Here is a 12205-nt window from a genome sequence, read left to right as displayed (position 1 = left end):
TTTCCTGAGAGTATAAATGTGACACATTTTTCGGTGCTCTTCAAAATGGGAAAGACAGGAAAAAATGCCATTCCAGTGAGACAGCCTGGGATGCTTATAGAAGCATCCCTGTTCTGGGGACTGGAGTTTCAAACACCTGGAAAGGATTCCTGTTTGCTCAAGTCATAATGATGGCGGGAGAGAAACGAAGAAAAACATCAGAGACCCTGAAGAAAACATTCAACGTGATGCTTTGGGGTTCATTTCTTTCTTTCTTTTTTTATTTCACTCTTCTTTAAAGTTTAATTTGTGGCCTGAGCTCATTTATTTCTGCTTGAAGTCTGGTTATTTGCTGGCAGCGAGTGTGTTTCTGTGTCGACCCGGTGATGACATTCTGGCTACTTCTTCCTCTGAGCTCTCCTTCACACTCTATCCTCCCTCTGTGACTGTTACAACCTCTCGGTGTCGGGCTGTGCCAGGACCCCCCTCCTCCTCCTCCTGCTGCACAGGAAACCTCTAATCTTGTCGCAGGAATGTCTCCAAACTCTGTGCCCTGTGAGGTTCAATTAGAAAGACTTGGAAGGGGTGAAAAAAAAAGGCGTGTTGCACTGCTAATCAGACGGTGTTTCTGTGAAATGTCTCACGCCCTCATGTCTCTGTCTGTCTGTGCGTGTGGCTGTGTGTGGACACAGAGTGCACGGCGGGCCGTTTCGGGGCCGACTGCCAGCAGCGGTGTCAATGTGAGAACGGCGGCGTGTGCGACAGCCAGGCAGGCCGGTGCAGCTGCAGCGCCGGCTGGGTCGGAGAGCGCTGTGAGAAAGGTGGGTCACTCAGGCTGAACGGCAGAAACGATGACCTCATGTGAAGCGCAGCAGCGTGGAGAAACTAAGTTCACATGACGCCGATTCTGCGTGTTTTTGTTAATCATAACATGTAAATCTCACCTTCCTGTGAGCAGCGTGTGAAGCAGGCCTGTACGGGGCTGGCTGCACTGAGCGCTGCCGCTGTGCGCACGCGGTTTCCTGTCATCACGTGACCGGGGAGTGCCGATGTTCTCCAGGCTGGAGGGGAAAGCTCTGTGACAAAGGTACTAATGTTGGAGTTTAAAGAGATAAAGGCCCGATTTCAAGGCAACAAATTTTGTAGTCAAATTTCTTTTAACTCATATTTGTTATTATCATTTTCACACCAACTGAAGTTATGGTTCGTTGTGCTATAGATACCACTATGTGATTGGAAAACACATAACACTGAGGATCTGCACAGAAACAAATACCATAAAATCTTTATGAATTGAAGCAATGCTGTAAAAATTAACTGGCCTGAATTTCACCACAGCAACGTCAGAAACTGAAAACACACTACTTCAAGTTATTGCTGCTTTGGGCGGCTCTGCAGGCCATTACATCAATGCCTGTGCATAAATTCTCCTCTCACTGTATTGACAGGTATGGCTATCTGCTCTGTTCTGTCAGGTTTGAGTTACAGGTGAGAAAATATCCGACAAATCTCAGAGCTACAGAAATGAAAAAATTTAAAAAACTAAAACAAAAACTTATCATTAAATTTAGATTAAAACTAAATTCATGATATTTGGAAACCACAATAAACAAGAAAAAATAATGCAATCAAAATAACTATTGACAGTGTTGATTTAGAACGAATTCATGAGGTCAAATTTTTGGGTGTCATGTTGGATGATAAATTTAGCTGGAAACCACAGACCTGCCAAGTGGAATCAAAACTAGCCAAAAGTGTTGCTGTCTTCAGGGGGAAAGAAGCGTTCTGGACTACAAATCTTTATTTTGGATAATGCTCTCATTACCACATCTTATATGTACTTAATACAAAAAAATAAAAATAAAAAAATCAATTTGAATACTGCATAAAGGGGAATATTGGAAATATACAACCCCATTGTTTTTTTTGTTTTAAAGTACTCAAATTCTGGAACCTTGTAAAATTTAAAACTGTACAATTGATGTTAAAAGTAAGAAATCATCAACTTCCACACAATATGTAAAACTTGTTTTGAGACAGAGAGGAGGGTTATAATTTAAGAGGAGAAGGAAATTTAAAAAAAAGTATTAGAACAACCAAAAGAGTTTTTGTGTTTCAGTGTGTGGGGTAGATTTATGGAATGGATTAAATGATGAGTTTAAACAAAGTACAACAGCTTAAAAAACTGTTTCAGAAGGAGCTTACTGGGAAATATGCTATTGATAATATTAAAAAGTTGTAAGTAATTATACATTTAAGGATGAGAATGTGAGATTTAAGTGTCAAACAACATGGGAATAATTTAAGAGTTAATCTGGAGCGAGTATGAGAGGGGCAGGAAATCATAAGATCTCGTATCTTCTACCTGATCCTTTTCGAATAAATAATGCAAAATCTCAATAGGCATGATTGTTAGCTTTATTTTTTTCTTGTTTTTACTTTTTGTGTGTTTGAAATAAATAAATAAATAACTCTGGGAAGAAGAATTACATCTGCATGTAAAGTCTACCCGAAAGCTGGGAAGAGTATTTGGTTCAGATTTCCTTTAGATTTCAAGCTGTGCTTTTGTTCTTACTCTCTCCTTTTCCTGCAGCATGTTTGCCCGGTACATTCGGTGAAGGCTGCATGCAGCGCTGCAGCTGCGCACAGGAAACTTCCTGCCACCACATCTCTGGAGAGTGCGGCTGTCCTCCTGGATTTACCGGCAACGGCTGTGAACAGAGTGAGTCCTGCAGCAGTAATTTGTGTCTCCTGAATCTCCTGCTGCTTTCCTAAGCTTAGAATAAGAAGCAGCTTCTTCTTCTTCTGTGTTGTGTTACTAACTTCATCACCAGTTCAGGGAAAGCAGGAAGCAAAAACCATCGGCTCACAGAAGACAAGTGAACCTCTCCCTGTCAGCTTGTATTCCAGGATTGTTTGGGCCAAACTGTAACCAGGTCTGTCAGTGCTCAGAGACGAACCAGCTCTGCCACCCGGTGTCTGGATCCTGTTACTGCGCCCCAGGTTTCCATGGCTCCAAATGTGACCAAAGTAGGAGAAGCAATGAGCTTAAGGAAACAGAGAGTTACATTATCCAGGTTCTAACCGGGTTGAGTGTGTTTTCAGGCTGTGAAGAGGGTCGTTATGGTCCCGACTGTCAGAAAGAGTGTCGGTGTGAAAACGGAGGAAGGTGTGTTCCTTCAACTGGAAGCTGTGAATGTCCAGCTGGGTTCATCGGCCCGAGCTGCAACATCAGTGAGTTCATACCAAACCTTAATGAGGCACTAGTTAAAATACAAGTATTCATACTTTCATAAAATCTTGTTCTGCTGCTGTCTGGCCCAGGGCTCTCTTGAATGAGATTTTTAATCTCAATTAGTTTTTTCCTGGTTAAATTAGGGCTAAAAAAAAAGAAAGAAATTAAACACCCCTTAAGTTTTTTTTCACATTTTGTCATAATACCTCCACAAACACCAACGCAATAATGATTTGTTTTTATTGGGGACACTCCTCTGATCTGAAGGCCTCAAGTGCAATAGAAATTTATTTTTGGTTAATGTTGCTTTTAGCCTTCACTCTGACTTGACTTGTCACCTTTGATCTTATCTTAATTGTGCGGTGGAAATGGTTTTTATCCCCAACAGAAACTTTTCTCATAAGAATCAGAAAAGTGTGATTTGCATGTGTGTTCAACCCACAAAATAAAGTCCAGTGAAAATCATAAGAGTTCTCATTAGTCAACATTTGTGTAATTTCATTTTAGCAAACTCTGTAAACATGGGAGACGATGCTCTGATTGGATGAGACGAAACACTGAGCTTTCTGACCCACATGCAAAAAGCTATACATGTTGAAAAGTAGCATATAAGATCAGCTGAACACGCAACTCCCACTGGGAAACATGGAGCTGAGTACATAAATAACCGTGTGTTTGTCTGGTGACAGCGTGTCCAGTCGGGCGCTATGGCGTCGACTGCAACCGTTTGGCTGTGTGTGGAGACGGAGCCCAGAACGACCCCGTCACAGGTCGATGTGTGTGCATCCCTGGACGCAGAGGAGAGGACTGTGGACAAAGTGAGCTGATACATTTCTGTCTCATTATATCTGACTCACGGGTTTTCCCTTGTTGCATTTGTCTTCTGCCTTTTTCATCATCTTCCTCTCCACCTCTATGGATCCTTCCTTCAGTATAATTTGAGTGTGTGTGTTTGGCCTCAGGCTGCCCTCCCGGCTGGTTTGGGGGAGATTGCACTCAGCGCTGTAACTGCAGTAACGGAGGGTTGTGCGACTCTGCGACGGGCAACTGCACCTGCGGTCTGGGCTGGACTGGGGAACGCTGCGACATCGGTAGCGGATTTTATGACCGCTTCCGTTCAGTAATAGATAAGAAATGCATGCGGAGAGCGCCGAGTCTTAATGCTGCACAGTGTGAAGTCATGGGGCTGATATTTTGTCCCGTTTGTCTTGTGCCAGAGTGTCCCGTGGGCCGATTCGGTGCAAACTGTCAGCTGAAATGTAGCTGTCAAAATAACGGCTCTTGTGACAAAGTGACGGGAACGTGTCGGTGCGGATCGGGCTACTATGGACATCTGTGTGAACACGGTGAGAACCGAACAGACAGGCACACATAAAGAAGGGTGAAAATGTCCTGAGGGATAAATCTGATGGGGTTTTTTTTATTTTTTATTTTTAGCTGCAAATCCCTTTCAGAACGGTGATTTAAATCTCCTGTTTCTTTCCATAAACCTTTGTGTTCCACATCACTGTGAGGAAAAGGCCTCCACTGTGTAGACTACAGTGAGTCGCATGTTTCCACACGCTGACGTGTGCTTTGATTAAAATAAACATGGACTCTTCTACTGCAACATCCTGCTGCTGTAGTCACTTTTCAGGCATGTTTTATTCAACTCTATGTTCATTTGCTGAACCTTAGGGTTCAGGTTCTAAAAACAGTCGGTAAACACTGACTGATTCCAGCAACCTAAAGTTGATCAGACTTCAACAAAACCTGCACAGATTCATATAAGTTTGAAATATCAACCAAAGCAAGTGCATGTGTGCTCAGGGCAAACTCCATCAAGCTGATATCTTTTGATTGTCCTCCCCTTCAGTCTGCCCTCCTGGTTTCCACGGTCCGCTGTGTCAGCTGCAGTGTGACTGCATGAACGGCGCCACCTGTCACCCCGTGTCGGGCCACTGCATCTGTCCTCCAGGACATCATGGAGCCCGCTGCCACAGAGGTCGGTCAAAGCTGTTTGTTCACACCGAATAGTGGGAATAATTTTAGTCTTTGAATCACATCCTTAACTTCGTTCTCAAGTGTGTGAGCTGGGGAGGTACGGTCAAGGCTGCGTCCGGGTGTGTGACTGCGAAGACGGCTCCCCGTGCGATCCTGTAACCGGAAGATGCATCTGTCCCTCCGGGAAGACAGGCGCCAGATGTGATATTGGTAATCTTTAGTTCTTTATCCACACATTACCTCCGAAAACGGGAAATAAAAAAAGAAACATGCACTTGCTTTCATAACATCAGATAATCTTGCTTTGGGCTCAGAGAATCTCATGCTGGATGCGGTTTTAATTGGATTATGCAAGAAACTAGGAGACTTGAGTTCATTTCAAAAACAGGTGAAAACGTTGAGCTTAAAAAGCTGAGACTTCCGGATCTCAACCTACTTTTAACCAACAGGATGAAATGAAATATAACATTTTGTCTATTTTATTTTTATGAAACAGCATGATTCATGATAATTAGCTACTTTTAAACAAACATGGAGATGTCTGAGGTCTAAACGTGTGACACATTTCTTTTTACTCGAAGTGGGAAAAACAAAGCCAATACATTTCACAACAACTCAAGTGCAGAACTGACAGGAAGTCTTCAGAAGTCCGTCCAACTACAACACACTCACTTTCTTATTCTTGCACCAAACGAAGAGAAAGATTTGCCCAGATGGTGAATCAAGAGAAAACAGGAGGGACAACATGAAGGTTAAAGTTCTGGGAGAGACTTTGTACTTGTGAACTGTATTGACCTTTAATATTCTCCTGCTATGGTTGTTGGACATGCTGACGTCATCACGTCAGCATGCATAGATGGCAGTCTGACAATGAACTACAGCTGGAATTGTTGATGGGAAGCAATCCTGACAGCTTGAGTTGTTGCATCTGAAGGCTGATGCAGAGACGCGAGGTATTTCTCTGTTCGCATAAATTTAAGTGTGGAAAATAAAAATAAAGATGACTAATCTTTAGTTTTAACGATGATTCTCAATTAAAGATGCTGTGCTTATTTAATATGTACAGAATTTTTATTACTGAAAGTAACATAGATACGTAATTATGCAATAAAATGGCATAATGTGCCTGGAAAATACATAATACTGCCCTATAACTGATTATTTTTATTATTGTTATTTTCAATAATGTTATTAAAATTGCTTAAGTATCTTTTTTTTCCCAAGGTCAGAAACCTAAGTTAAATCTTTTAAAAGAAAAATTTAATGTGAGGGTGAAACTCAGTAACACCACTTTGCGTGTAAAGGCTGGTCCTAGAAATTGGTAAAAATGCTTAGAGAAGGTTTGACTTGCATTGGACCCTTAACCTGACCAGCCTGCTGTTAGCCTTTACATCACATGTGTCAAACTCAAGGCCCGCGGGCCATATGTGGCCCGCCCCAGCATTTTATAGGCCGATGATTGAGTTAAAATAGGTTTTGAGCACGAATTGACTACAAACTACATCTCCCATAATGCATTCCGATTACCAGCCAACATTACGGCTTCTCGCCACTAGAGAGCAGCAGAGTCACCTCAAGCTGCTGATTGATTTTCCCAGCGAATAAAACTGAGACATGGACAAGCTAACATCAAAACGTCCAAGAAAAGAAAAATCGATTTACAAGTAAGACTGTGAATGAAGATGTGTGTGAGTTGGTGTCAGGGCGGCAGGTCGCGCTAGACTTTTTTTGTTATGCGTTATCTTGACCGACAACATAAAAAAAAAATCGGTCATGTACTATTTTTATCCGTGAAATTACAATCATATTAACATCGGCTATTTAGTCGCATTGTATGCGGTTTAGTTAATATTCACCGTGAATCCATATCCCATCACAGATTAAGCAGATAAATGCATCTACATTTTTCTCGTAGTGACAAAAACCACCCCAATAACTTTTAATAAATTAAATAAAGCGACTTCACTTAAATTAGCATCACTTCACCCGCTGGGGTCTGAACGTACTTCCTCCTGGTTCCCATCTGCAGAAAAATCTGTGCTAATTCATCAGTCAGTTTGATCTGTCTGATCCAAACAGATCAACTGAACTCTGAGTATTTTACCCTGCGCGCTCTGTTATGGAGACTTGAATTTAAGGCGCCATTTCAACCAAAGGTTTGTAATGTGCTTCCTAACCATTTTTTATTTGTAAGTATTGATTTTATTTTTTAGCCATGTCTCTGTAGAACCATTTGTCTCTGCTAATGACATCTTCAATACATTTTTTTATCCCAGACTTAGTTTATGGACTGAACAGACAGAAACAGTTACCATTATACAGTTTGAATGGTTGATTTTATTTTTGAACCATTTTTTATTTCAAAGTGTTGATTTTATTTTTGAACCCTTATTTATTGTAAAGTGTTGTTTGTATTTTTGAAACCTTCTTTATTTTGAAGTGTTGATTGTCTGAAAGACCTTACACACATGAGTTGCCCCATATGGGGTTTGAACCGATGACCTCAGCATTACCAGCAAGCACGGTGCTCTAACCTGCTGAGCTAACTCACCTACCTTACAAACTGTTGAGTTTCCATGGATTTAAGAAGAACTTACATGATCTTATCACAATGAAGATTTGATAAAAGTGCTTATATTCTAATGTTTTTCAATACAACATACATAATATTTTATTTTTAAGTGTAGATTTTATTTTTGAACCATTATTTATTTTGAAGTATTGATTTTATTTTTGAAACCTTATTTATTTTGAAGTGTTGATTTTATTTTTGAACCCTTATTTATTGTAAAGTGTAGATTTTATTTTTGAACCCTTATTTATATGTAAAGTGTAGATTTTATTTTTGAAACCTTATTTATTTTGAAGTGTTGATTTTATTTTTGAACCATTTTTTATTTCAAAGTGTTGATTTTATTTTTGAACCCTTATTTATTGTAAAGTGTTGTTTGTATTTTTGAAACCTTCTTTATTTTGAAGGGTTGATTGTCTGAAAGACCTTACACACATGAATTGCCCCATACGGGGTTTGAACCGATGACCTCAGCATTACCAGCAAGCACGGTGCTCTAACCTGCTGAGCTAACTCACCTACCTTACAAACTGTTGAGTTTCCATGGATTTAAGAAGAACTTACATGATCTTACCACAATGAAGATTTGATAAAAGTGCTTATATTCTAATGTTTTTCAATACAACATACATAATATTTTATTTTTAAGTGTAGATTTTATTTTTGAACCATTTTTTATTGTGAAGTGTTGTTTGTATTTTTGAAACCTTCTTTATTTTGAAGTGTTGATTGTCTGAAAGACCTTACACACATGAATTGCCCCATACGAGGTTTGAACCGATGACCTCAACATTACCAGCACGGTGCTCTAACCTGCTGAGCTAACTCACCTACCTTACAAACTGTTGAGTTTCCATGGATTTAAGAAGAACTTACATGATCTTACCACAATGAAGATTTGATAAAAGTGCTTATATTCTAATGTTTTTCAATACAACATACATAATATTTTATTTTTAAGTGTAGATTTTATTTTTGAACCATTATTTATTTTGAAGTGTTGATTTTATTTTTGAAACCTTATTTATTTTGAAGTGTTGATTTTATTTTTGAACCCTTGTTTATTGTAAAGTGTAGATTTTATTTTTGAACCCTTATTTATATGTAAAGTGTAGATTTTATTTTTGAAACCTTATTTATTTTGAAGTGTTGATTTTATTTTTGAACCCTTATTTATTGTAAAGTGTAGATTTTATTTTTGAACCCTTATTTAATTTGAAGTATTGATTGTCTGAAAGACCTTACACATGAATTGCCCCATATGGGGTTTGAACCGATGACCTCAGCATTACCAGCACGGTGCTCTAGCCTCCTGAGCTAACTCACCTACCTTACAAACTGTTGAGTTTCCATGGATTTAAGAAGAACTTACATGATCTTACCACAATGAAGATTTGATAAAAGTGCTTATATTCTAATGTTTTTCAATACAACATACATAATATTTTATTTTCCAGAGATTTTGTATTAAGTGTTGATTTTATTTTTGAACCATTATTTATTTTGAAGTGTTGATATTATTTTTGAACCATTTTTAATTTTAATGTGTTAATTGTATTTTTGAACCATTTTTTATTTGTAAGTATTGATTTTATTTTATAACCATTTAGCCAAGTCTCTGTAGAACCATTTGTCTCTGCTAATGACATCTTCAATACAATTTTTTGACCCCAGGCTTAGTTTATGGACTATAATGTGAAATTAGGCACAAGTCTGACAGTTTGTTCACCAAGTTACTGTGCTCTCTGAGAGGATCTGTAAATATTTGACATTGTTCCATGCCCATCATTGACGTTAGTCTCTAACAAAATGTGGATCATCTACCAGGAACACTGCAAAGAGCTGAGTTTCTGTAGTGTAGTGGTTATCATGTTTGCTTTACACGCAAAAGGTCTCTGGTTGGTTCGAAACCAGACAGAAACAGATTTTGCATGTTCTATTCATCACAGGTGTTTACTAAAGGTCAACAAGGGTTCTGTGGTGTCATGGTCTGTACTCAGAATCCAGGCATCTGAGTGCAAGCCTCAGTTGAAATTTTCATGTTGCATCTCACATCATCAACTTTGGAACCTCAAACTGAATCAAAGCAGAGAAGTTCAGTTCCTGTAGTATAGTGGTTATCATGTTTGCTTTACACGCAAAAGGTTTCTGGTTCGAAACCAAACAGATTTGGCATGTTCTATTCATCACAGGTGTTTACTATAGGTCAACAAGGGCTCTGTGGTGTCATGGTCTGTACTCTGAATCCAGGCATGTGAGTGCAAGCCTCAGTTGAAATTTTCATGTTGCATCTCACATCAACTTTGGAACCTCAAACTGAAACAAAGCAGAGAAGTTCAGTTCCTGTAGTGTAGTGGTTATCATGTTTGCTTTACACTCAAAAGGTCTTTGGTTCAAAACCAGACAGAAACTGTTTTTGTAGGTTATACATCTCTTGGGGTGCAGTGAGACAACAAGAGCCTTCCTCTTTCGTGATGGTTCCTTTGCCAATCAACTTCAATGTAGGCTTCTTTGAAATCGAAGCTACTTTACTTCAATTACCAATTGGCAGTTCTATGGCGTAATGCACTTGTGGCCCCCGAGCATTTTATAGGCCATGGAAACTCAAATGTAATATTTAAAACTTCAATACATAAAATCAGTTATTTAACAATATGAGGTGGTGTTTAATTTATTTTTAACATTGTATTTTTATACATTTATGCTAGGGGTGCCCAAGTCTAGTTTTCCAGAGCTACCATCTGCAACTTTAGATGCATTTCTTCTCTAACACACCTGGACCATTGACTCATAATAAACCTCTGCAGAACTGAATGAGGGAAGTCAACCTTTTATCTGCGGTGTGTTTTAGCAGGGATGCACTCCTGATTTGTACCGTCAATGTGGCCCATTGAGGGTGGCCAATATGCTGAAGTGGCCCTCGGTGAAATTGAGTTTGACACCCCTGGTTTACATGCACCGATCTGGTTCCTGTGTGGGTTCTGTTTCAGACTGCAGAGGTGATCGTTATGGGCCCGACTGCGCAGAGACCTGCGAGTGTAAGAATGGGGCGCAGTGCGACCGACGCAACGGCCGCTGTCTCTGTGTCCACAGCTGGATCGGACTTTCCTGTCAGGAAGGTACGCCACTGACCAACACTCACACTCTAGGCAGACAGCAGGTGAGTCAGAAGCAAAGCATGTACCCCTGCTGACTTGGTGAAATCAGAGTAGATGAGCAGAGTTGGGTGCTGACAGTGTTCAGGCTCCATCTGCGTGGAGCAGAAGTGCAGACACTGCACCTAAAATTGCTGTGGTTTCTTTTGTTTTGATCAGAAGCGAGTGCCGGACTCACAGCTCCTGTTTTTGTGCCCTTCCCCACACACTCAGGTGGACCCCCACTCTACAGCTATGGAAGCAGCAGAGCGGACTCGCAGCACAACTCATTATAACAGCTCCACGGAGCTGGAAAACTGAAACTGGGACAGACGGACGATGAAATGAAAAAGTCTGACAAGATGCAGCAGCAGCAGCAGCAGCCAGAGACTCTCTGAAGAGAAGTGCAGCTGAAAACAAGGTTGCATCCTGGATCTGTGGAATAACGGTGACAATATTTCCCCAAGCAGATTGCAGCGTCAGGACATTGTTGCCTTCAGTGGGCTTCCAGTGATGTCTTTTAACATAAGTTTTCACAGGTACTGTACATCAACCTTCCCAGAACTCAATGAACGTGGGGCAGAAGTTTTTAGTAAAACAGCAGTATTTATACACCCCAGACTTTTTCCACATTCTGTCACTTTATTACCACAAGCCATAGATTTATGCAATAGATCAATACAATACGGTGTTCATTTGTGTTCAGTCTGAGTTAATACTCTAACTCGGGGTGGGATGTGTTAAAGTATTAATGTTCAGCTGTAATTAAAACATGTCTTGCTGCAGTTACAGCTGCAAGTCAGCTTTGCACATAGACACAAACCCTGATTTGTTGGAGCGAGAACATCTATGAAGATCAGTTTTCAAGTGCTGACAGTTTCTAAATTGATTTTAGATCTGGAGTTTGACTAGGCCATTCTAACACATGAATATGCTTTGATCAAAACTGGTCTTGTTTGAAGGTGAGCCTGCACACATTTCTCATCTAAAAGAGGAACTTCAACAAATTCAAATGTTGGTAATTAATCAGCAAATTAGGAAAAAAATATATGGATAATTGGAAATAACTCATACCACTAGATGGCAGCGATATGCTTCAAATACCAGTTTTTGTTTATGCGGAAAATGCAACGATCAGCAGAAGTGGGATTTCTACATCTGGGCTCCATTAACAGCAACAGTCTACCAGAGACTAAACCTCTCCATAAATTCACTGCTGACCTGCCTGCTGTGTTCCTCCTTCTCTCATAATACTATAATAAATATCTAAAGCCTTCACAGGACAGCTTATGCTAAATTACA

At 40.0% G+C, this 12205-nt stretch overlaps 1 protein-coding gene across 1 annotated transcript; it reads left to right on the top strand.

Annotated features, from left to right (window-relative positions):
- Positions 1-169: 169 nt before the first annotated feature.
- LOC148159695 (uncharacterized) lies at positions 170-11910 on the top strand. Its single transcript, XM_088005710.1, has 12 exons — positions 170-800; positions 938-1066; positions 2573-2701; positions 2878-3009; positions 3085-3213; positions 3904-4032; positions 4177-4305; positions 4432-4560; positions 5070-5198; positions 5279-5407; positions 10760-10888; positions 11138-11910. The coding sequence occupies exons 3-12, from the start codon at positions 2605-2607 to the stop codon at positions 11197-11199; spliced, it is 1194 nt and encodes a 397-aa protein (XP_087861836.1). The 5' UTR covers positions 170-800; positions 938-1066; positions 2573-2604; the 3' UTR covers positions 11200-11910.
- Positions 11911-12205: the final 295 nt, after the last annotated feature.

Source organism: Poecilia mexicana, unplaced genomic scaffold, assembly GCF_051168715.1.
Source record: "Poecilia mexicana isolate PSO_F unplaced genomic scaffold, ASM5116871v1 scaffold_5, whole genome shotgun sequence".
Lineage (NCBI taxonomy): Eukaryota > Metazoa > Chordata > Actinopteri > Cyprinodontiformes > Poeciliidae > Poecilia > Poecilia mexicana.
The sequence above is the reverse complement of the archived record's forward strand: the minus strand, read 5'-3'. Positions and strand labels throughout refer to the sequence as shown.

Excerpts from the sequence above, each read along its gene's own strand:
- LOC148159695 (XM_088005710.1), top strand. The coding sequence starts at position 2,605 with ATGCAGCGCTGCAGCTGCGCACAGGAAACTTCCTGCCACCACATCTCT. Across the intron at positions 5,199-5,278 it reads TGGAGCCCGCTGCCACAGAG|TGTGTGAGCTGGGGAGGTAC; the intron begins GTCGGTCAAAGC and ends TTCGTTCTCAAG. Across the intron at positions 10,889-11,137 it reads CGGACTTTCCTGTCAGGAAG|GTGGACCCCCACTCTACAGC; the intron begins GTACGCCACTGA and ends CCACACACTCAG.